This window comes from Eschscholzia californica, unplaced genomic scaffold (assembly GCF_041429995.1).
Source record: "Eschscholzia californica isolate CP2 unplaced genomic scaffold, dmEscCali1.0.p SCAF_2, whole genome shotgun sequence".
In the NCBI taxonomy this organism is placed as follows: Eukaryota; Viridiplantae; Streptophyta; class Magnoliopsida; order Ranunculales; family Papaveraceae; genus Eschscholzia; species Eschscholzia californica.
Genome location: NW_028238309.1, coordinates 55526017 through 55550446, shown reverse-complemented (window position 1 = coordinate 55550446; position 24430 = coordinate 55526017). Strand labels below are relative to the sequence as shown.

Below are 24430 nucleotides of genomic sequence, written 5' to 3'. Positions count from 1 at the left end.
GAGAATTGCATGAACAGGTGTAAGTGAAGTGTAATAGTTTTACTTCCGATTCCAAACCGAACTTCCTTTCGCTTTCTCTCTCTAAAACACTCATATTCTTACTTCCGAATCCAAACCGAACTTCCTTTCGCTTTCTCTATCTCTCTCTCTCTCTCTAAAACAAACTCATTTCATATTCGAAGAATTTCCTTCCACCACCAAAAATATGAAAAATACGATTCCCCATTCTCCACTTCCTCCTCTTTCAAAACGACCTTGTAACCTAAACCATTCTTCACCAAAGATTTCTAGGGTTCTTAATTCAAACCAAATGGATCATGTCTTGGAACAATTTCTAGGGTTTTCAGAAGACTCTACTACTTCAATTGATTTATCTCTTGAACGCCTACTTGAATCTAGAATATCTGATTCCGATCAGAACCAAATGATCGAGAACGCACTTAAATTGGGATCGTTTCTTCTCGAATCTGGCAAAAAGTTTCAGAGAAAACGATTTACTAAGCATAATTCGATCACTTGGTTTCTTCCATCTGAATTAACCGTCAAGGTAAGCTCAATTCCTTTGTTTAAATGCTTAAATAATTAGAAGTTGAAAATTGATGTTCTTAATATGAAGATTATTAATGTTGGTGAGTTTTAATATGAAGGTATTTTCAATGCTGGATACACAAAGCCTTTGTTTTGCTGCAGCTACTTGTTCTATGTTCAACAAGTGTGCTATGGAACCAGTGTGTTATTCGAATATCGATTTAACTTCAGCAGTTCCAAAGGTTAACAACTTAGTTGTATTCACTATGATTCAACGAGCTGGGACGAACCTCCAGTAAGATTCATTTCCTTAAAGATATTTATTAGTTAAGATCCATCTTTGTTTATAGACTTTAATCGTGTGTGCTTATTATATACGTACCTGTCTTGCCTTTAATCGTGTGAACCGAACCATATAAATATATTGGAACTACTTTTGATCAAAACTCACAACAGCAATATTTAATGAGAACTATTTATTATGTATATTTTGTATCAATCTATATTTGCTTCGTGGACATCTAATAAAGTTTTGCCTTTACTTAAAGAAAGGTACGCATCTGATATCTAGCATATAACAGATATTGCCAATATCTTGTTTACCGCCCTTAATGGATCGCGTCCAATAACCGAACTTAGCTGAACATGACATAAGATTGATCACACTCTTTGTTGAGATTTATAGCCTGTTCTCCTTTTTCTTTATCTAATATAGGGTCAACTGCCCATGATTTGATTTTATTTCAGGTCTCTTAAGCTTGGTATATTACCCTCGCCCAGAACACTACCAGTGCCTTCCCATCCTAAGGCTTATGAAAACAAGAATCTTGTGCATACTGCATGGAACGATAAACGATCCAGACAAGGGAAAGAGTCTTGCATGCTTACAAGATCATGCTTAATGTCTTTAAGCATGAACGGTGGTGCTTCTGGGTAATGGATATGTTTAACGAGAATCTCATGTTTTTAAATGAGACTTGCGTATTTATTTTAATCTGTTTTGTTATGATTGAAGGGCTCTCTTGAAGAGGTTGCATCTCTACAACATTGACAGAATGGAAGATACTGCACTTTGTGCAGCTTTATCATCATGTGGGTCTCTTCTCGTTTTGGAGATTATTGGTCTGTAAGTTTCATTATATCCATCTCTTAATCTGATAGTGGTGTATTCTTTATTAGAATAAAATTTTTGGTTGAGATTCTGTTTTATTGACCATGTAGTTTCCATTTATTGCATTACGTATCTTCACGCTTTTGGAACTACAATCTTTTCTTTTCCTTTAATATTTCTTTGTATATTTGCGTAGCCTTTGTAGTTAGAATGTCCGATTTATGTGCTCAGCCTCTGATGAGTTTGTTACCAGGATTTATGGATATGGTTCTTATTTGTTCTTGTAACAGTCATGTTGAACTCTGGCGAATATTGGAGTCACTAAGCAGTAATTGTCATGATATAGAGCATCTATTTATTGAATCTTCGCAAACAGGTAAATTAATTTCTTAATGTGGCTCCGCTCTAGCCTCTCAAGATATTTATGTATCTTCTTTGAACTTCCATTATCAGGTACATATGACAGTTTGAAGTCATCGACTTGTGTTGGTTTTGTCAATGGTTGCCCTCATTTGACTTCCTTGGCCCTCAGAGGATTTAGCCTTCAAGATTATAAAGTCCGGGTGCTTGTTAAGGTAATTTTCTCTTTACCATAAAACTATCACATATTAGTTGGTGTTCGCAACCATTTTATAGCTTGAATCGGATTACCCCCTTAGATGCTTTAGGCAGGAAGCAGGAATCCCGGCCAACCAAATAATTCTAAAGCCACTGACAGTTTGACTGCGGTTCCTTTTTGTTTCTGTTTTGTATCTTCAGTCATTCGAGGCTTGAAACGGGAGTTCCAACCAACCAAATAATATTCAACCCACTGAAAGTCAGGATAGGATTAATTTCTATTCCTGTTTTGTATCTACTACAGTCGTTATTTTTTTTTCTAAATCAGACAATAAAACCATTGTCATAAAACTAACTTTAATCAAATCAAATTTTGTTTTGAAACTAAAGTGCTTTTCCTTATGGTTCCTTGTATAACTCCTGAATATTTTTAGGGTCTTAGCAAGCTTAAATCTGTGGATCTCTCAGCATCTTACTCAATCACGGGAACATTTCTAAGGTTAGTCTGCATTTTACAGAGTCCTTATTTTCATTGTTTCTGTATATGATCTGCTCCTTCCAATTTTCCATTCACTTAGCCCCTAACCTCATTAAGTATTTCTACTTTATAGGAACCTTGGCTCTTGCAGAAGTGGACACGCACTGGAGGTTTTACTCTTACGTGACTGTCTGCATCTTAAAGAAGTGAGGGTTTTCTTTTCTGATTGTTGCATAGAACTTGACATTCACACACACACACACACACACATTTCTTATCTCGCGTGTTAGACATAATTTGATGTTTTATGCAGATTGAGGTTGGTCGACTTTTAGAGGCAATACTTGCAGAGGGCTTCAAAAAGCTTAAGTATCTCGTGGGTAGAAAAAAACCTTTCTTACTTTTCGCATCATGTATTTTAATCTTCATGATATGTTGATATTGGAGTCGAGATCTATACTTTTTACATGCACTTCCTGACAGTATGCTTCAAATAGGATATATCAAACAAGGAAGGTTTAGCGTCAGCTGGTGATTGGTATGACAGGTGTTACAGCCCATGGTACGTATTTTCTTTGGGTATTTATGCTGAGATCTAGTGTTTTATTTCCAACTATCGATTGCTTTTGTGCAGCGCTATTCCTATAAAGCGGGTCATGCAGGAAAGGCCTGAGATTTGTTTATTAGCAGACTTTCCTAAGAAGGCGAGGTTAGTTTGCTCTTCATTTATTTGATTCCATTCCATTGAGTAGTTTAGAAGTAATGCCGACCACTAACTTTTTCGTCCTTATGTCGCTTTTAGCAATATTGACATCGAATGGATGCTTGAGAATGAGGTAAACTTCCCTCTGAATATTAGTGTCTCATCATCAGATAGTTCCTCGTTTAGTAGTTCATCGGAGAGTAGCGACAGCAGTGATCAGGGAAGCGGCAATGAGGATGGTCTGGAAGGGGTTTCTTATCTTTTAGACGTGATCTCAGACTAGTTGGTGGGCTTTCTCTCTCTTTAGCTGGTAGTACAAGCTCCTTCTTCCTTTCTTCTCAGCAACTTGGTTCAAAATTGTGCTTGGCATGCCATGATTCCCCTTTTTGTGAATATTCACGACCCAAGTTATGCTTTAGAGGCGTCAATTTAAGTTCTACCATATGAGTTACTATATAATTAGTTTACATGAAGCTAGCAACAAATAAAGATGCGAATATTCACATTTCTAAAATTATCTTTGAAGTTCGAATAGTGACACCCGTCTTGCCAAATTTATGTGTACTAGCTCACGAAGTTACACGAATAGAATCTCGAAGCATGATGCAAGCATAATTTGGTCAATGAATATCCGAAAACAATTTAAGGAATGTGAAGCAATGTTAATATACTTACTTGTATCTAGATCAGTTCTTTAGAATCCGTAACTTTGTCTATGATCGAAATATCTAATAAGTTCTCACTTTATCAGGGATGGGATGTTTTTCTCAAACAGGTGTTGGAGTTCAAGATGTAGCTGGATGCCCATTCAGTCAAAAAGTATACCCAAAATACTTGGTCTCATCACTGTACTTGGTCTCGTCACTGGCCTCACGGGCGAGGGAAAGACAACGTGACATCTGAACCTGCAAAAATTCAAAGTTTTTCAGTAATAAAGTCTAATGCACTCTATTATTTCCATAGGGGATATATTTAGTAAATGTTAATAAATTCAGCATGAATAGTTCAATATTTTGGCTCCGCCCTTGTCAACAGTAGACACTATCCTTGTAAAAGCAACGTATAGATTGTACTTTGAGGTACAACTCCTGTTGCTTCTACATTTCCTTTAATACTTTAAGAATCTTCAGATGATATAAAACCTTTCTTGTTAAGAATAGGACTAGATTCCAGATTATCAATAAAGGACCTTGGCGAAAATCAAAACCAGGCTAGAGATTGTTAAGATGACTTTATTTTGGTTGCTAGTAATATTTGTAATTTGTGCATGGAACTTTGTCATGGATCCAAATTGTTCGCGAAACTAGGAAAAGGCAAATGATAATATATATATATATATATATATATATATATATATATATATATATATATATGTATATTTATACATAACTAAACGAATAACGATAAAGGAAATACAGATTTATATTAAGCAATACATAACTATTCTCTCATCATCTCTTAACGAAACAGAGGAAAAAAGAGAAGGAAAAAACAACACATGCATAAGACATACAAAACGAAAGAAAAGTAGATAAAAAGATCAGTGAAAGCTTTTGTCTTTGTTCTTGGATTAGGGTTCAGATACTAATCCAATCATCCTTCTCTCAAGTGCTGTTGTTTTTGTGTCCAGTTCCATGACCATATATGAACCTTGCTGTTCCTTCTGTGTATACTTGTGTCTCCTTAGCAAGTCTTGAGTAGAAAAAGAGAAACACAACAATTAGTGCACAAATTTACTTAGCATTTAGCACTAGATGATTATATTAACTCACTACTAGTCAAGAAAGAAGAAATAAGTCCAAACTTACGATTTTCTAACTGCTTTGCTTAGGATTGAAGCCGACATAAAAGTCTTTCCATCGAAATATCTGTTTTCTCCTTTCATTCTGTGCTTGATTCTTATATCTAACTCTTCGGCATCCGCAGTAAATGGAGTATCTGATGCCTGAAATTGTTTAATTGATATATATAAGCATTACTTATATCTTGTTACTTAAGTGTTTAGTACGATAGGTTAGTTTATTTACCATGACCCATCCCCAAGTATCAGCATATGAAGGGATATGAGCTGAGTAAGGAATAACATCTGCATATAACCCAATCAGAGTTTAACTTAGATCTGATTGAGGTCTTACTTAATGCATAAAATGAATGATGAAATCAAGAATCTTCCTCCTATTACTAGTACTTACATTTGAAAACCTGTCTCAGAGTGTTGTAAATGCAAGAGAAAACTTCTGTATGACTGAAAACTCCTGCTGGCCCTGCCTGCAAAATTGAACCAAGAACATAAAAACACACCCTAGGTCTCGATTTGCAGAAACACGTGCATTCCACAAACTTATAGCCGAATAAGAGCGTGCAGCCACCCGCACACACCTACACACACATGTATAAAGTCTGTCTGGTTGGGTCGGCCGAGTGACTGAGGAGTCGCTCGGCCAAACTTGGACGGAGGTTTATATTTATCTTAAAACTATGCACTTGTATGAAATTATACTGACATAAATATGATATTTGTTAACTCTCTGGTGGAAATGGAATTACACCTTCAGTATTTTCTGCTATAAAATTTTGCTTCGTATTTGCAGATAAAATTAGGGTCCATGGTGATTGATTTACTTTACCTGAGTGACAAAAATGCCACCTTCATTAAGTTTAGTCTTGACAATTGATTCATAGAAAGATTTTGTATAAAGTTGGTAACAAGGGCCTCCTTCAATTGGATCTGCTAAATCTCCTATTATCAAATCAAAACTGTCTTTCCTGCTTTCAAGCTCAGCCCTTGCATCATTTATTATCAATTCAAGTCTTGAATCACTGAAAGCTTCTCTGTTTGCAACTAAGTGTGATTTGCAGAATTCTACCACTTCCTGCCAAAATGTAGAGAGAAAGAGTTAGAATTAACCACAAATATATTCTTGGTTTATAGTTTCTAGTTTCTAGAGAGAGAGAGAGAGAGAGGAGAGAGATCACCTCATCAATGTCACACATAACCACCTTGTCTACATTTTTGTGCCTTAAAATCTCTCTTGCAGTGGAACCTTCACCTCCACCCATTATGAAAATGGTCTTTGGGCTGAGACAGAAAATAGTGATAGGTTTGAATTAAATTTCCCTTCATAACTAAAACTACTTAATACATAGATCATACAAACATCAAAAATTCTGTTTATCCTTCCATTTTGGTCCCTCCTCTGGCCCTCGGCCGATGTGGCAACATATCACTTGATTATATTTTCTTACAATTCTCTCTCCAATTGCTCCACACTCAAGTAATATGTTGCCACATCGGTGGAGGGGTGGGGGAGGGACCAAAATGGAGGGATGAATAGAATTTCTCAATAAACATTCATGGTATGTGAATTCATGGAAGACCTTTTGACTCTTGAAACCTGAGTCAGAGAGAGAAACAAGAAGAAGAGTTTAAAAGAAAATAAAGTACTTGAAGTGATGAAGGAGAGCTGGATGAACAAGAGATTCATGGTATATGAATTCATCTATCTCAGCACTTTGCAGCTTCCCATCAATAACCAATGCCTGCAACAATACACACAAATAGAGAGAGATTAAGATTAAGAAAAGGAAAGTTCGACGATAAAACATCACCGCCAATGCTATGCCCCGCCAGAATCTCTGTCGGGTAACTTTCTCTCACTAAATCTGGCCCGGCCATGTACCTTGATTAGGATTGTGGCCAGCATAGAGTCATTGATCATAAAATATTCTCCAACAGAAAAGAGCACAAACCTTTCCAAAGGGTTTTGTGTCCAATAAAGCAATATCTTGGTACTGACTAGCTCCTGTATGCAGGATACTGCATCAAAAAATAAAAATTGTATATAACTAATTAGGATTAATATACATTATTAACTTATGGTGTACTTAAAATATTGTTAAAATGATTATGTTTCTTGAAAAGGGTGGAATAAGGGATTAAAAGGTGTATCATTTCCACCTTGTCTAGCTTTTGCATGACCAAGATGCCACACAAAGATATTGTAATAAAAAAAAAGTTTTTATATACATGGGACTTTCTTCATTGTAAAGTTATAGTTAATTTGTTGTAAAGTTATAGTTAATTTGTAGTAATTTTTGTATTAGAGATGTCCTATAACATAATAGAAAATAGAATTACATTTTATGATTAATAACACCATTTTAGAACATAAACAAGCTAATAACAATTAGGAAATTTTGATATGTAGATGGAAGTTTAATGGGAATTAAACAAAAAACTCAATGTGAAAATAGAAAGAGTTAAAGAGATATACCTATTAAGAGCAAAACACCATCTCAAGTCCTCTTCAATCTCTTCTTCATACCAACAACTTTTTCTATGACCATTTCCATTATGAACTCCATTGCCATTGCCATTGCCATTTCCATTAGAGATATCACCCATGTTTTTCTTGTTTGTACTTCAAACTTTCAACTTGAGCTCTTAGTGAGAGAAATAGTAGAGAGAGAACTCTAATAGGATGTTGCAGAATAGAGGGGATATAACCAAAGACAAGTGTTAGTGTTTGGATGGAAATTACTAATGGGGATGGGAGGGTCTTATAAGGAAGTGAAGGTGGGGAGTGTGGCAGAGAACTGGAAGTGGTGTTATGATTTGTTTGAGAGAGAAATAATAAAAAATGAGTTTGGAGATATTGGTGGGGGAGATTGAAATAGAAAGGAAGAAGCAAAAGGAATAGAAGGTGAGCATAGATTTTGGCATCCCCAAGAAAAAAAGTTTAATGAGAGAGATTTTGTACATATAAGGTGGATTTTGTGGCGTGGGGGTTTCTCTTTAGTTATTTTGGGACCTTCCTAGTCACCTCTACATCTAGTACAAGTTTTTATAGGTAATCTATACCATTAAATTTTGCATTTTAAAAAATGAGGTTATGCCCAACTAATATTGTAGCCCAATTTCAGAGGTCTGAGGTTAGGTACTTGGATGGAATTCGACCAGGATATTAACCAGAACATAACATTACCGTCGTTAAATTTTAGTAAATTAAGCACAAAGAGTTGAATTACTTAACTAAAAATAATAGAATTAGGACAGTTTCTTTTCCATTACTCATTATTATTTTATAGGACAACTCTTTTAGTTTTTCTTTTTTGGTTAAAAATCTTATAGGACAACTCATGTAGAAAGAGAAAGTAAGATACTGGTGAATGATGATGGTAATTTTGTGGTGATATGGATATAGATTTGGTAAGGATGGTCATGATGTATGATAATGGTTGTTGGAAATTGAACCAACCAATCAGATACTACATGTTTTCTTTTGAGCAGGAATTAGGGCACCATTTCCCTCTTCACAGTGGGGGATTAGTATGCTTTGAGAATAGAGAGGGGCAGCAATTGGACCAATTAGCCTTCTAATGTAGATGAACTGATTGGGTTTTAAGTAAAAAGTCTGATTTCAGTTGTCTTATAAGTTTGGCTTTTTTTCCCTTTGTGATTTTTTTTTGAGTTAATTCTTATATGGCCCCCTACTTTGTGACCAGCTTCCTTTATGGCCCCCTTTTTTTCGTAAATTCAAATATGACCCCATATTTTCAAGTAAATGTCAATACTACCCTTCTTAATTCTAAATTTAAAACATTTAAAAAAACTTATTTCCACCTCACCCCTTTCTCTCTCTCTCTCTCCACCTCATCTCTCTCTACAACTCACCCGTCTCTCTCTCTCCAATTCACCTCTCTCTCTCTTTCCAACTCACTCCTCTCTCTCTCTCCAACTCACCTTCATCTTCTCCGAATATAGTCGCCGGCCGGAAAATTTTCCGGCCAGCGACCTCCCAAAAAAAAAAAAATTTTTTTTTCCTCTCATCTCTCTCTCTCTAAAAACTCCGGCGAAGGGGGTTTCCCTTCGCCAGAGCCGTGAACAGACCGATCTGGTCTGTTCACGGCAGACCTTTGAAGGTCTGCTCGTGAATAGACCAGATCTGGTCTGTTCACGAACAGACCTTCAAAGGTCTGTTCACGAACAGACCTTCAAAGGTCTGTTCCCGAACAGACCTTCAAAGGTCTGTTCCCGAACAGACCTTCAAAGGTCTGTTCCCGAACAGACCTTCAAAGGTCTGTTCCCGAACAGACCTTCAAAGGTCTGTTCACGAGCAGACCTTCAAAGGTCTGTTCACGAGCAGACCTTTAAAGGTCTGTCGTGCTCCGGCAAAGGGAAACCCCCTTCGCCGGAGTTTTAGAGAGAGAGAGAGAGTTGAGAGATTTTTTTTTTTTAAAAAAAAAAAATTTAGAGAGAGAGAGATGAGAGAGAATTTTTTTTTTTTTTTTTTTTTAGGTTTGAAGGTGGCCGGCCGGAAAATTTTTCGGCCGGCCACCTTGCCGGAGAAGAAAGGGGTGAGTTGGAGAGAGAGAGAGGTGAGTTGGAGAGAGAGAGAGGTGAGTTGGAGAGAGAGAGAGGTGAATTGGAGAGAGAGAGAGAGGGGTGAGGTGTAGGGAGAGATGAGGTGGAGAGAGAGAGGGGTGAGGTGGAAATATTTTTTTTTAATGTTTTAAATTTATTATTAAGAAGGGTAGTAATGACATTTACCTGAAAATAGGGGGCCATATTTGAATTTACGAAAAAATGGGGCCATAAAGGAAGCTGGTCACAAAGTAGGGGGCCATATAGGAATTAACTCTTTTTTTTAGTTGAAATTTTCACTTTGTGATATGACATCTCTTCTTTTACTAGGTTAATTACATTTTGGCCTTTTAAAGACAATGGAATTACTAAAATAGCCCTCTACAGACAATTAACTTCTAAAAATGCTCTTTTTTATTTTAATTTTAGTCAACATTTTACATTTCTTTTTTTTTTGGAAGTCGACTATACGTATGTCATTACATTTGGCACTTGATACATCATAGATGTGATAAGCTCGATAACCGTCCACTCAAACACTAACAAGACCGGACCTATAGCCCAACTAGACAAGGCCGAAAGCCCAACAACATTATTTACACCTTAATAATCTCAATTCAAATCACGAAAAAAAATTATTTTCCTTCTTCATTCATTTTCTCCTCCCACCATTGACACCAAATCCACCACCATCTTCTCTAGTTATCTCTTCTCCTATTTCTATCTTCTTCTCTCTTTCCTCTTTTCTCTTATTTCTTATCTCTCTGACTTAGCCTTAATTAAGAGATTCGATTTGGTGAGATCTGAAGTCTTGAATCGTCAACCAATTCGATCTGATGATGTTAAGAGAGAAAATTTGGTCGAAATATGGTGTAATCCAATTGAATTTTCCCGAAGAGATAAAATTTGGGCTAAATTTGGTCGAGCTCGTAAGACCCTAACTTAACATTTCAAATATAAAACATATTCCACTTAGGATTGATTTTAATTTTATCAATTAAACAAATAAAATGAGAAGAGTAAAATTATGTTCCAAAGTATGTAATAGCCATCTAACAAGATAGTGTAGTGGAAATATAGTATTCAATGTGTGTGGGTGGATGAAGGGGGTAGGCATGCATTTGTGATAATGGAGTGAAGCAATTGGAGAGTATGATAATGACAACATGGTTAGAAATGTTAAGAAAAAATGCAAAGGGAAGAAAGGATAGAAGAGAATGATTAGGTAGATGACAAATACCCAAAATTAGGGGCAGAATTTATTGGATTTGGTTTTTCTTGGTTATTGAGGAGAGAGAGAGAGAAGAGCGTGCGTTGGGTATTATTATCATCTTCACCATCATCATAGAGATTCCCATTCTTAAAAATCTTCCTCACTCCCGGCGTGCTTCGCCATTTGCCAGGCACATTCACGCATCATCATCGTCGTAATCACCCATCATCTATTCCAACTAAGATTCTTCTCTTTCTCTATCTGCCATTAATCTTCTAAGTTAGTACCAACACCTCCTAATCACCCATCATCTCTTCCAACTAAGATTCTTCATCATTGATCATACTCAACAATCTTTTGGTCAGAGTGGTTACCAAATTGACTTCCACCGTGTAGGTCAAAAATTCGGGACACAGAACCATACCCTTTAAAGTATGTTGACGTTTCACGAAAAAAAACACATTTATTCACTTGAGAGTAGATGGGTCTTTTTGGACGGAGCCTTACAAATTTCACTTAGGGGTGCGATTTTAGTCGGCGACTTGGGACATGCTCGCGTTTGGAGGGTTTCTGGGAGCTCGGTGATCGAGCTGGCCAAAACTTGCTCGCTCGTTCGACAGATCTTCAGCGGATGGACACAGACAAGGAGCCCTATCCATCGTACCACCGGTGTCTGTTTGTTTAGCGTATCCATTTATCCATCCGTAATGGTGTCCCATAAGTTTTGATGAATATGAATCATTAGATGTTTAGGATACGATTAGTCGTTGGATTAGATTTGTATATGGCAAATAGCCCTTAAAACTAAAAGAAGCCAACCCTTCTTTCCCTCTTATCATTGACTCACTTCCACTCCAATCTCTTCCGATTCTCGAGGGCGAAGCCCCAACCCGTAATCAAAATTGAAGCTCTATTTCTTTTGAATTTCTTCTGTGAAGCTTCTTTATCTGTTAGTATTGAATCGTTTATTGATGCGACTCTTTGCTTTGAGAAAACCCAAGTCTCTAAGTTTGACCCCTACTTTGTGACCAACTTACTTTTTGACTCCCTATTTTTCATAAATTCAAATTTGGCCCTTTATTTTTAGTTCCGTCAGTTAACTTTGATAAAGATGTCATAACTACCCTTCTTATAAATATATTTTCAAAATAAAATTGATTAAAAAACATTAAGCCACCTAAACCCACTCACTTCACCTCCATCTCTCTCCATCTCAACCTCAAATCTCTCTCCACCTCAACTCTATCTTCTCCGGCAAAAAGTCGTCGATCGAAAAATATCCGGCCGGCGACCTTTGAAAAAAAAATTCTCTCGTTTCTCTCTCTCTAAAAACTCCAGTGAAGGCAAACCATTCGCCGAAGTGTTTAGAGAGAGAAATGAGAGAATTTTTTTTTTGTGTGTTGAAGGTCGCCGGTCGGAAAATTCCTGATCGACAATCCTCTGCCGCAGAAGAGAGAGTTGAGGTGGAGAAAGATGTGAGGTTGAGAGAGATGTGAGGTGGAGAGAGATTTGAGGTTGAGGTGGAGAGAGATGGAGGTGAAGTGAGTGGGACGAGGTGGCTTAATGTTTTTTAATCAATTTTATTTTGAAAATATATTTGTAAGAAGAGTAGTCATGACATCTTTATCAGAGTTAACTGGCGGAGTTAAAAATAAGGAGCTAAATTTGAATTTATGAAAAATAGAAGGTCAAAAGGGAAGTTGGTCACAAAGTAGGGGGCCAAAAAAGAAATAACTCTTTATTTTTTATACTTTTTTTACTAGTATTTTCTTTTGTGACATGCTTTTTTCTTTTCGATTCTTTTCACAAGTGTTTTTTTTTTATATTTTTATGTTAATTTTATTATTTTTTGTATATGAAATGTTTTTTTTGTTTTTTTTTTTTTGAATTGGTAAGCGTGTGTCTCGAACCCTTGATCTTTAAGTTGGAAGACTTACCTCTTACCACTTGAGCCAAGGGTTGTTGGCAGAAATGTTTTTTTGTTGTTCGTTTATTACCATTTTTTATTCAAATTGTTGTTGTTTTATATTTCCAAAGTTATTCATTTTTTACCGTTATTTTTTTTTGGAGTGTTTGTTTGTTTTTTTTATTGATCATTGTTGTTTTTGAGAATTTTTTTTACTAGAATACAATAAAGAATATTTTCAAACAAACTCATGCACCAATTTATCTATATCAAACAAATATGTGTTCGTTCAGCGTTTTGTTTGTCTACCATACTACAATCTATTTAGTAAATATATAAGATTTCTAAATTCTTCAAGATAAAAAAGAAATCATATTGTTTTGTCCAAAAATATCATTGGAGCATATAGTTTTGGTTTAAATGAATATATTGATCTTATTCTAGTAGTTTCTTTTGGTTTTTAGACCAAAGTTTTAGGCAAATGGGCACCGAGTTGGTTTGCTCTACTAATTAAGCCATCTGTTTTTTTTTTGTTGAACTAATTAAGCCATCTGTTATTAAAAAAAAAAAAGAAGTAAGCCATTTGTCAAATAATCATGGATCTATTTTGGGTGAATTTTATGAGATCACATATGTGACGCTAGGTCTACATCAGCATGATGTGTTGGTGGTGGTAAGCAGAAGATAAGTGAGAAGTGTTAATGCACGCCTACTCTTTGGGTTTGATTGATGCTCCTGTTTTCATATTCATGACTTCTCAGTTCTCACCCATATAATTATTACTTTGCAAAATAGGATGTTTTTGGGCTTTACTCAAGTGTGGTACATGAAACTCTTAGCACCCAAAGCCTTAAAAGTTATACAAAAGTATATTGTTTCTTAAATCTAAATTGAAGCCTAACTATAGTCAATTTTATTTCTACCTAGCGCTCCACCATTCTATTGGAAAAACTTTGACATATACTAAAAGCTTTCGTGTGAGCTTATATTCTTATAACTCGGACTTCATAGCTCACCTAAGGAGATATATGATTATCACAAGTGCACACTTTTGAAAACAGAGTCCTCATCGACTCTAATACTATTTTCGTCAAACGCAATTGCCGATTACTTCATATGTGTTCGCTTTTGACACCCAATTCCATACCCAACAAATACTTAATTTTTTATTAATTAGTTAAATGGGGATTTATTGTTTAAAATTTATCAGGTACCCATTAAAACATGTGATTACTTCTGCCGCCAAAAAATAACAATTAGTTTGTACAAAAGAATTGTGTTCTTGACGTTGTAGTACATAATTGATGGTTTAATCAGTCCAATGTGTTTTTTTCGTGCATATCAACACGAAGTCTACGAGGTGAGAAAAATTCTACATAGAAAAATGATAGAGAAATGATAGAGTGACTTAGAAATTGGTACTTAGAGGGTGACATATTTATTCATTTAGAAACAAAAGCGGTCCCCACCGTAGTCAAACTCTAAAAAGACCCCGTCTTTTACTGATTCCACATCAGCTGGGCATTAAAATGCCCAAAAAACTGGGCACTCTAGTATCTCCCAAAATGATATTCCAATAACCTAAAAAATAATGTATATGCTTTGTTCACTTGTTGCAATTAGTTTTGAGGTCGATGCATGCATACAAACTCAAAATGGTACCAAATCTATGCCACTAATGACTCAAAAAAGACATGGTTCGCGTCACTCAAAAAGAGATATACTAAGCTCAAAACACACCACAAGTGAAGGAGCGTGTGAAAATAGTCCCACATGAATGGGCATTATTCTAGTAATCAAGATATAAGATCTACGTCAATAGGTCATGTTCACTCATTCCCAATTAATTTTGTGTTGAACCGTAAAAAATTTTACACTGTCACGGAATCCATTGTTATGTATAAATGCTTCAACTACTCTAATATCATTCATGGACAAAACCCAAGCGGCATATAGGTGGCAATGATTTGTACTTGTTCAAAATCCGTCTAAGTCAGTCAAACCATTCAGGTTTTCGAGTATTAAACGGTAGGGTATCAGCTTTTCAATTTTTCACTATTAAAGGAAAGAGTACGTGAGACCAACGTATTTAAAATATAAAAAAAATATCAAAGTACTTTTAATATCTAATAATTTACTAACTTTATACATCCTTTCACCTGATCATCACTATATTTTGTCACTTTGGTCACCATACGACCATCACATCCACGGTCTACCTCCACAACCATATGTAGTAAAGCAAATCATTATGTATCTTTTTATGCAAATATTATTATGAATTATTATATGAGTGGAGTATATATATATATATATATATATGAGTGGAGTATATATATATATATGTTATACATTAGGCAAATACATATATACAAGCATACACGTACATAGGTATTATTAGGTAAATTAACGACATTTTCAACAAAAGAAGGTAAATGGACGACATTATTAAGTGGGTTATGTCGGGTAAATATTAACAGGTCGGGCTCGGGGGGATGCCGAGTAGCACTTCCAAACCCGAATTCGACCCATTGATTCCACTGGGTCGGTCGGGTTGAACCCGCCTTCGAATTTTGGGTACCCGTAAACAGTAACAGATTCGAGTGTCTATGACGGATTTAGGATTTTCAGACTTTTTTCCAGTCTTACACGAAGGTCTTCTTAATGCTGCACACATCTAGGTATGTTCCTTTACTTTGAAAATTTCTTCAGTTTTTTAAACTGTTTTTTTGGCTTATATCTAATATTATTTCTAATTCTGGCCGTTATATTGCTCATACTCTTCTCCAATCATCTAACTTCCCGACGGATCGCATAACTCATGGAATTATGGTAAACGAAGTCAAGGAAGGACTGCCTTAGATTTTGCTCTTTGGCGGCCCACTTAGCCCCATTCACCTTCGTGCAAGAGAGCCCAATTAGTAAGTTGATACACATTCTTTCGAGGGTGGTTGCTTATAGGCAAACCTTGTGGATGTTTTGCACCCTTACCTACCTCCTTTATCGTTGAGCAGTCATTTAGGGGCATTAACTAGTTATCGAGGTTGTTTCCCTCTCAACGATGAAACTTATCCTTCATCGACTCATTGACCGACCTCGACCCTTGGTATTTTTATTTTGAGGGCATATTTGGTATTTAGAATTTGTTTCAATTTGGGGTATTTTTCCCCTAGATGTCTAGTCAACTGTTGTGCCTCAATGCATTTCGGGGATAACCAACTAGCTATGAGTTCGAGTGGCATTTCAACCCTAACGACAACTAAACTGTCAATTTTTTAATATCAGTTGGTTCGGACCTCCACTTATTTTCATCGAAGCTTCATCACGGTCATAGTTAGATCAACCAAGTTCGGGTTTATATCATGGCTATTGAGAACGAATCATATCAGATGGTTCTATGATGCCGAGAGACTTTCTGAAGATATTTTGAGAATCTTATATATCTTAAAGTTTGTTTAGTATTTTGGATTAGTAGATATACAAAGTAGGATCCATTTATTGAATTTATTTATGGAATGATCTCAAGAGATCTGATGGTCAAGGGCCCAAGCTCACACTCCACGGTATGAGCTTGAGGTCATTGAAACAACACTCTTATAGGTTTTAGATTCTAAGTATTTTATTTATTTAGAAGTTGTTAATTCGAGTTTGATTAAGTTTAGGAAACCGTAATACCATATTAAAGGGGATTTAGTAGTTGGTTATATATATATATATATATATATATATATATATATATATATACATACATACATATATATATATATGTATGTATTTAATTGATCAGTAAAATTTCAAGGGAGTCGAGCAGCTAATAGCACCGCTAAAAGTGATGTTAGCCCCAGCCTCTGTAGGCACCCCCCCCCCATTTTGTTCCTCTTTTCTTCTTCTTCTTGTTCTTCTTTTTCTTCTTCTTCATATATTCTCTTTCTTCGAATAGTAATCAACACTTTATCATGAAAAAAAAATCTTGTTTCTAATACCATCATCATCAATCAACAATGAGTTAGAGAGATAAAAAACTTTGTTTTAGAGAGAGAAAGAGGGTAAAACCATGGGATGAACTTTGATTTCTGACCATCCGTGATCTATGATGAGGCGTTAGAGAGAGAGAAAGAATCTTGATCCAAAACCACCATTAAAAATACTTTCGAGAACCCTAATCACAGACTAGGCTCGGACTCGGACTAGTCCGAGGGGTTTTGGACTAGCCCGAGTCTGAACCTAGTCTGTGATTTTCGGATGAGTCGATCCGTGTACAAATATTTCAGTAGGTGCCAACAGATGTTTGTGGTCAAAAGAGATTGACCTTGGTCAATCTCCACCACCGGGAGCTAAAAGCATTTTTAACGGGTGTTTTTTAGCCGCTCCCAAATTTCAATACTTTCTTTACTCCTTGTGAGTTTTGACAATTCCTAAGTTTCTGAAAAAGATTTAAAGCTTTTCTGAGTATACATTCTATGTTTCAATCTTTCTCACCCATAGAACCATGGTCCAAAAGATTGAAAAAGTTAGTCATTCATAATCGCTAAAGAAGAATTCCTCGACAAATTAAGGATCAATAATCCTTTTTAGAAATGGAATAGATTTGGTCATATACATACGCGAGGAAGGTAATCAAGAAAAAAAGAAAAACTCATATTTCTATTATTACTTTAAGAATCATGCGAGATGAAAGTCTCATGCACGGTGTTGAATGACAGATAAAAGTGAAGGACCTGTTTTCGACTTTGACTAGAAAATAGAGGGTTTTTAGCTCCGCCTCTTTTGTTACAGACTAAACATATAGTAGCTATTGATGAACATTTGCTATGGATATTTATTAGTCGTAGCAAATGGCAACCAATAGCTACAATTTCGTGTACACTTGCTACACATGGATCTGTGTCAGATGTATCACACGCACAAATTCTTCCAAGATTAGGAAATGTCTTTCTGCTACGACGTACCAGGCATAGCAAATGCTAGGCTTTAGCTACGTACAATCCATAGTTATTAGCTCAAAATAGTAACAAATTTGGGATTCACTCGGTAAAAGGGACTTGAAAATTGGAGTGATGCAATTATCCCCAAATCAGTTCACAAGGAAGAAAACAGGAGAAAAAGCTAGCTGAGTTCTCATTCTTCCTTCGTCAAAGGCAAAGAGAGGGTGGGGAGAGAAGGAGAGGGAGAGATCACTAGTCAAGTTCATCATTCTTCATCATCAGGTATTTTACAAAAGTTTTAACCGAGGTCATCTCCATATTCTTCCTTCATGAAGGCAGAGAGAGAGAGATCACTAACCGAGTTCATCATTCTTCATCATCATCAGGTAGATCACTAGTTGTTAACATTCTTCAGATTCTTAAGGTTTGAAGGTAGATTAAAAGTTTTGAAATAAATTTTGTTTGAGCTAGGGCTCAACGTTAGATATTTTATTGGGGTTTGTGGTCCATTTACATTAGTTTCACATATTAGGCAAAATATGGTAACTTGTGGAGTATCCTCTACTGCATATCTTAAGTGGGGCCCGGTGCGACCGGTGTGGTCGCACCGGGCCCCACTTCCCAAGGGCCCCATATCGGAAAAGTCGAATTAAGCAACGAACTTATAATTTAAAAGCCAACATATTACATGTTACCATGTCAGCTCAGTTGGTCCGTGCCTTGCCTCTTGCTATCAAGGTTACGGGTTCGAGTTCCTTGGGCTACAGTTTAATTTTTTTTAAAACTTGATATGGGCTATGATGTTATAAGACCCAATGTCAATATTTTTTAGTACCCGACACAGATATTTAGGCTGGGTATGTTGGTTCCACCATGACTTTAGATGACATGTCATTATCATTTCATAAACATGTTCATTTAGATGAGGACCATAAATTAAGTCTAATAACAACAAAATGTAAAATGATTTAAAAAACTAATTGTAGCTTAGTTGGTAAATATTTGCACAACAAGCATGAGGTCACAAGTTCGATACACTCCCCCTTATCAATATTTTTTGTTTATTATCTCTATTCATTATTCTCTCGAACTATTAATAGTAACAACAACGGTTAATTATAGATAAATCACAGGTTTTAATTAAAGACTAATTGTGAAGAACAATATTTATTACTATTTTTTTTTCCATAGAATAAATTTAGTTTGATGTGTGCGGTTTTTTTGCGTAAACAAATTTTTCGGAGAAAAGAAATACACAACTTAGATTCATCTGAGATAAAAAAAAATTCTAACCTAATTTATTTGAATTATTGCTAAATGCATTTTATTTGGAAAAGAAAATTGCGTTTTAACGTTATCGGAGAAAGGACCCCAATATTTTTTCGCACCGGGCCTTCGAATTCTCAGCTACGCCACTTCTTAAGTGGGCCATATGACTTATCCAACTTGGTTTCTATGCAGCAAGTGAGGATGAGAGTGGTTAGATGATTTGCAGAACTATTAGATGCATATGATGGTTATATCAAAAGGGTAAGAATTTTTTGTTCATAATGTCTGAAATCTGAACTATGATGTTTTTATCTGTTTATGAAAAGACTAGTGACAGTTTTCTGTGTGCAGGTACAGATTGCATTTCGAATGGAGAAAATTTTCCTACAAACTGCGTTGAGAAATCCAGTGACAACGAGATCGACATGTACTAGATATGCGCAACTTGCTACTTCAAGTCCTCGAGCTTGCCGCCAGGGATTAAAGTGACTTTCTGAATGGGTCATGCTAGGAGTCAATTTCCAGGGTATAGCATATCAAAAGAACATACTTTCTCTTAAAGTTCACTAGTTGGTTCTATTTCTTGTCAATTACTTCACTGGTTATTGATCTATATTGACATTGTCTCTTATATAAGAGAATCCTATGATCTTGTAGGAATCAGTGCACTTCTCTTTTAGAACTATACTTAAAGTGTCAAAGAACTTACGCTCAAATAGTGTGCCTAATCTCATGGTAAGCTACCAAAACTTTACTCTTTATTAGTTTCGTGCTACAATTCAGTTAATGGAATCATCAAATGTTTTTCATTTTTATCTTCTCTTTTCCTTTTCTACCGGCAAGAATGACAACTTTATCAAGAGGTTTGCAAGATATATGGATACTCTAATATTTATAATAATATGTACTGTCTTAAAATAATATTGTGCTTTGATATATTTTTTTATTTTATTGTTGCAAGAGAAGTTGTACAAGCTAGTGAGATAACTTTTTACTACTCTGTAGATATTACCAATGTAAATGTCTGGATGGTACATTTGAAATGTAGATTTTTTTGTCAATTTTATGTTATAACTCTTAACTTTTATTGCGAGATGTAAAGATGTAAACGATTTTATTGATATATTGGTTTCTTTTAGTGATTATAAGAGGTCATTTGATACAACGGGATGACTAGCTTCAAACAATAATATTAATAGAAAAATTAAATCACCTTTTGTTATGGCTAAAAGGCGTGACTAAAAGTCAGTTATGGACTACATTTAGTAGCAAAAAAGTCGTAGCAAAAGGTATTTGCTACGGGGCCATTAGTCAAGGAAAGTGTTCCTTGGCTAATGATCATTTGCCAGGACTTGTTACTTATTTGCTACGAAATCAAGCTGTAACAATAGACCGTCTGTATTGTAGTGATATATCTCCCATGCAAGTCGTCGCTTTTCTTTCTGTTACTTCGAAAGTAGTTGCTTCAACTTCAGCCGCTTGAATTTTCTATATTCTTTAATTTATATTTCTTATCAAACGAAAGGGCCTTAGTTATCCTGTAATACCGATGCTTCTAATTTTTTTAGGTTTCATTCGCCACCTGAACACGATTGAGCCTTTAAGTGAAGGGTGTTTATTGAAATGTTTATGTTATATTTTAACAGTGAACAAATTAACCTTTACATAAATAAAAAGAACTAGATAATGGTTGTAGATCCTGACTTGATATTGTAGACGTGAAAATTAATCTATTGTATGTTTTGAAAATCTATAAGATACTAAATATGTATGTTCTGACCTTAAGCTCACTGAATAATATAATAATTGGAGAATACTTTAAACACATACCCATAGATTACTTCTAATTTCTTCATCAAAAATCTACTCCAAAGAATACCCGTCTACTTTTTCTCACTTAAGGGTTACTCTTGATCTATAAAAAGAACTCATCCACATTTCTTTTTTACTCAAGCCCCTTTTCTTAAACTTACTTCTATTTGATAATTCTATTTTACTGGAGCCCGCCCTTTCTTATACTTCATATTAAGCCCGAACCCATTTGTTTTAAAAGCTATTTTCAACAATAATTTCCCAAAACCAATCTTGTCCACAGTTTTGAATTGTGAAATGGGTATGACAAAAAACTATAACCTACTTTTTCTCATAATTAGAGGTAGTAATCTGTTAATGGGTCATAACAGATGGATTACAAGAGAACAAATTTAGGATTTTCTATACTTGGGTATAAACTTTACCATACATATATATCTAACTCTGTAGTTTCTAAAACTGATTAGCTCAATAAAACAACAGAGAGAGAGAGAGAGTCTCAGAGAGAGAGAGATAGAGAGAAAGAGAGATGGAGGGGAGCAGGCAATGGAACAAGAAGAGGGTGTGTGGATTGTTAATGATGTTAACAATGGCAGCAGCAATACACATTGAAGAGGCAAATGCATATGGATTTAGAAGCTGTATGAACTTATGCCATGCATCTTCTTTAATGTGCTTCAACTATTGTGCTAGCAAAATGGTTAGTGCTTCAACAACTATGTCTGACTCTAAGATTGCAGCAAATCCTGCAGGTAATAACTTTCTCCTTCCCTCATTTCATTTTGTGAAAACTATAATGCTAGGTTTACAAAAGATTTTGACGGTGCCGAAATGAAATGTAAACCTAATGAAAAATAGTATCTACGAAAATGAAATTTTGTTGCATTATTAATGTCTTGGTATTGATTTTTTTTCTTTTTCGCCCTATAGGTATGTCAGCTGATATGAATAGGCTGGGTGGAGTTGGACAAGTAAACAGTAAGTATCATGAAGAACCTAACATACACAAACATATATATGTAAAACTATTGTTTAGGAAATTCATAAATCCTTCGTTCCGAATCATCATGTCGGAGTTTGCCGAAATATTTTTGGATTTATTGGGAATTTTAACATGTAAAAACCTGTTTGTGTTTTTCTTGAAATTCATGAGTGACAATATTCAAATGAATCGTAATTTATGTTTTTCCAAAGGCAATGAAAAATTGTCATTTAGCGTATATTACTGAATGCTTGTGTGGACATTGGTTAGTTGCTGACTGTTTCTGGCTCAACCAAAGTCAAGCCAACAAAAATTCATTTTTCATTATTCCCCAAAACCGCGGCCAAGTCTTTCTATGGTGACCATATATGACCATTTTTAGTCCATGTCCGACCTTGATTTTTAGTACGGGTACCTAAATATCTTTTATTTCTTTTTTTCAGGTGTGCCGCCCCATGCTGGAATGACGAGAGGAGTTGGAATTTTGAAACATCATAGAAAACATCCTCACAAGAAACACCATAACAAGAAACATCATCACTAGGACCTGCTCTAGCTCTTTTTTTTTCCTCTCCACATTTAATCATGTCCTATATATATCTTTGCTCTTTTTAAATTTGATTTCTCTCTCTAAAATGATAAAATTAGTTTATGTTTTATTTGTTGCTCATTCCATATTGTATCCAAACAAAGTATGCAATTTATGGCACTTTTTCAATGTCTAATGTATTGTATATTTGTGAAATTGTTGTGTATTTATACATATACGCAAAACCGTGTAACATTCTCATTTGAAAGATAACCTAAACCTCTGTCTATTATAAGTAGTACTAAACTAATATTAGACAATTATAATCAACACTTTTCTTATTTATCTTTCAAGAGTAAATTATGGGCCGCGGCTTTGGGGAATATAAAAAATTCTCCAGGGAATAAAGACTTTTCTTAAAACTAGTCAAATAAGATTGACTTTTATGTTTCTTTTTTATTGCTAAGGGGCTTCTAATTTTAGAAGATGCTCATCATCTTCTTCTCCGGCGAAGGTTGCCGGCCGGTCAATTTTTCGGCCGGCGACCTTCAAACATAATTTTTTTTTTCTCTCTTCCTCTCTCTCTCTTTAACACTCTGGCGAAGGGAGACCTTCGCCGGAGGTCTGGTCTGTCCATGGACAGACCTTCAAGGTCTGTCCATGAACAGACCGGATCCGGCCTGTTCATGGGTCATTATAGATCATAAAGATGACTAAAAAGGATCAGTGGTACTAAATTCAAGATCAATCACAGAGAAATAGAGAGACGTACCGAAACAATAGAGCCAGGAGCCCAGGAGTGATAGAAGAAGCAAGGAAAGTTGATTCAGAAAGCCAAATGGTAGCAGAATTTGAACTAGAATAAGGTTTGCTACCAATAATTTGACCAACAAAAGCAGATTTCGATATCAAGTATGGAAATTTAATTGATGCATCTTCTAGTAGAGATTGATAAAACCCTTCATCATAAATTTCAGATTCTATAACATGTTTTGAAGATAATGAAGAACGAGGAGATGCAGATTGGTCTGAAATTGATACCCTTGATGCTGATGATGATGATGGCGTCTTTGAGCTCTTTTTACCTTTTGAAGGCATCTTTGAGCTCTATCTGTAAAACCCTAATCTGAATTGAAATTTATTTCTTTCCTCCCAACCCCAATAGATGAATAGAGAGGGGAAGAAGAGAGAATTAGGGTTTATGGCGGCAGAGAGGTGGTATTAATTAAGAGGGAAAAAAAAGACAGGCCTTGAAGGTCTGTCCATGGACAGACTGGATCTGGTCTGTTCATGGACAGACCGGACCTCCGGCGAAGAGAGACCTTCGCCAGAGTGTTAGAGAGAGAGAGGAAGAGAGAAATTTTTTTTAATGTTTGAAGGTCGCCGGCCGGAAAATTGGCCGGCCGACGACCTTCGCCGGAGAAGATGATGAGGTGGCGAGAAGATGAAGTGGTAGAGAGAACAGATGAGATGGAGGAGGGCTTTCAAAAAAATGTATTCTATATTCCCCATAAAAATTTATTCCCCGGAGAATTTTCAAAAAAATCTGAATTCCCTCGAGAATTTATTCTCTGGAGAACTTTCTTTATTCCCCAAAGCCACGGCCTAAATTATTAGTGGGTTTCTTTAATGACATAAATTATATTCAATTTAATTATATGAAATAATTCCTATTTTAATAAAAAAAACTTTTGGCGGGATGTGATATTTTCTTCCAAGAAAAATATTTGAGCCAATTCATTGCCTCGATAAATTACTACTGTCGGCGGTTTTCTAAGTCGTCGATCAACTTGACGGTGAAGCAAAACAATTGGTGGTTCACCTAGTTGGGATGTGCCTACGACATTACTCAAAGCCGTTGGCAGTGGTAATCTTCTATCATTAGCATCACAGAAGGCTGTCAGCCATATAGTCACACTACCGACAGTTTCCCAAATAGCAGTTGGGAAATGTCGTCGGCAATAACCTGTATTTTTGTAGTGATCAAAATTTCTAGATTGAGTATTGTATTGGACAAACCAACAAAAAAACAAAAGAGTATTGTATTGGAGA

General features: G+C 35.7%; 3 protein-coding genes and 1 long non-coding RNA gene across 11 annotated transcripts; 2 read left to right on the top strand and 2 right to left on the bottom strand.

The window, feature by feature from the left end:
* On the top strand, positions 1-4519 carry LOC147559215 (F-box protein At4g02733-like). 8 transcript variants are annotated; one of them, XM_086661066.1, is made up of 13 exons: positions 1-547; positions 648-823; positions 1276-1461; positions 1544-1654; positions 1930-2015; positions 2093-2214; positions 2632-2696; positions 2809-2881; positions 2989-3051; positions 3173-3237; positions 3310-3384; positions 3478-3688; positions 4130-4519. In XM_086661066.1, exons 1-12 carry the CDS (start codon positions 206-208, stop codon positions 3659-3661), a joined length of 1548 nt encoding a protein of 515 aa, XP_086517192.1. In that variant the 5' UTR covers positions 1-205; the 3' UTR covers positions 3662-3688; positions 4130-4519. The 8 variants fall into 8 exon arrangements, 4 of the variants coding, with proteins under 4 accessions (XP_086517192.1, XP_086517193.1, XP_086517194.1 ...); XM_086661067.1 differs by having other exon boundaries at positions 16-547; positions 4154-4519; XM_086661068.1 differs by having other exon boundaries at positions 59-547; positions 3478-3664.
* A 257-nt stretch (positions 4520-4776) lies between these two features.
* On the bottom strand, positions 4777-8432 carry LOC147559214 (thermospermine synthase ACL5-like). Its single transcript, XM_086661069.1, has 9 exons — positions 7653-8432; positions 7129-7195; positions 6824-6918; positions 6355-6457; positions 6006-6251; positions 5571-5646; positions 5406-5464; positions 5187-5323; positions 4777-5070 (listed from the first exon to the last, which is right to left on the bottom strand). Exons 1-9 carry the CDS (start codon positions 7781-7783, stop codon positions 4983-4985), a joined length of 1002 nt encoding a protein of 333 aa, XP_086517195.1. The 5' UTR covers positions 7784-8432; the 3' UTR covers positions 4777-4982.
* An 11705-nt stretch (positions 8433-20137) lies between these two features.
* On the bottom strand, positions 20138-21039 carry LOC147559213 (uncharacterized). The gene is made up of 2 exons (XR_015233605.1): positions 20886-21039; positions 20138-20637 (listed from the first exon to the last, which is right to left on the bottom strand). It is a non-coding gene; the product is annotated as an uncharacterized LOC147559213 (long non-coding RNA).
* Positions 21040-21200: 161 nt separating this feature from the next.
* LOC147559212 (uncharacterized) lies at positions 21201-22594 on the top strand. The gene is made up of 3 exons (XM_086661064.1): positions 21201-21619; positions 21798-21845; positions 22293-22594. The coding sequence occupies exons 1-3, from the start codon at positions 21397-21399 to the stop codon at positions 22391-22393; spliced, it is 372 nt and encodes a 123-aa protein (XP_086517190.1). The 5' UTR covers positions 21201-21396; the 3' UTR covers positions 22394-22594.
* The last annotated feature ends 1836 nt before the right edge of the window (positions 22595-24430 follow it).

Bases quoted from the DNA above. Each gene is read 5' to 3' on its own strand.
- LOC147559215 (XM_086661066.1), top strand. From the start codon at position 206: ATGAAAAATACGATTCCCCATTCTCCACTTCCTCCTCTTTCAAAACGA. The intron at 1,462-1,543 runs GTAATGGATATG...TTATGATTGAAG, and splicing joins ATGAACGGTGGTGCTTCTGG to GGCTCTCTTGAAGAGGTTGC. The intron at 2,882-2,988 runs GTGAGGGTTTTC...TGTTTTATGCAG, and splicing joins ACTGTCTGCATCTTAAAGAA to ATTGAGGTTGGTCGACTTTT.
- LOC147559212 (XM_086661064.1), top strand. From the start codon at position 21,397: ATGGAGGGGAGCAGGCAATGGAACAAGAAGAGGGTGTGTGGATTGTTA. The intron at 21,620-21,797 runs GTAATAACTTTC...TTCGCCCTATAG, and splicing joins GATTGCAGCAAATCCTGCAG to GTATGTCAGCTGATATGAAT. The intron at 21,846-22,292 runs GTAAGTATCATG...TCTTTTTTTCAG, and splicing joins TGGAGTTGGACAAGTAAACA to GTGTGCCGCCCCATGCTGGA.
- LOC147559214 (XM_086661069.1), bottom strand. From the start codon at position 7,783: ATGGGTGATATCTCTAATGGAAATGGCAATGGCAATGGCAATGGAGTT. The intron at 6,252-6,354 runs GTGATCTCTCTC...ACATTTTGGCAG, and splicing joins TTATGTGTGACATTGATGAG to GAAGTGGTAGAATTCTGCAA. The intron at 5,465-5,570 runs GTAAGTACTAGT...GGTTATATGCAG, and splicing joins TCTGAGACAGGTTTTCAAAT to ATGTTATTCCTTACTCAGCT.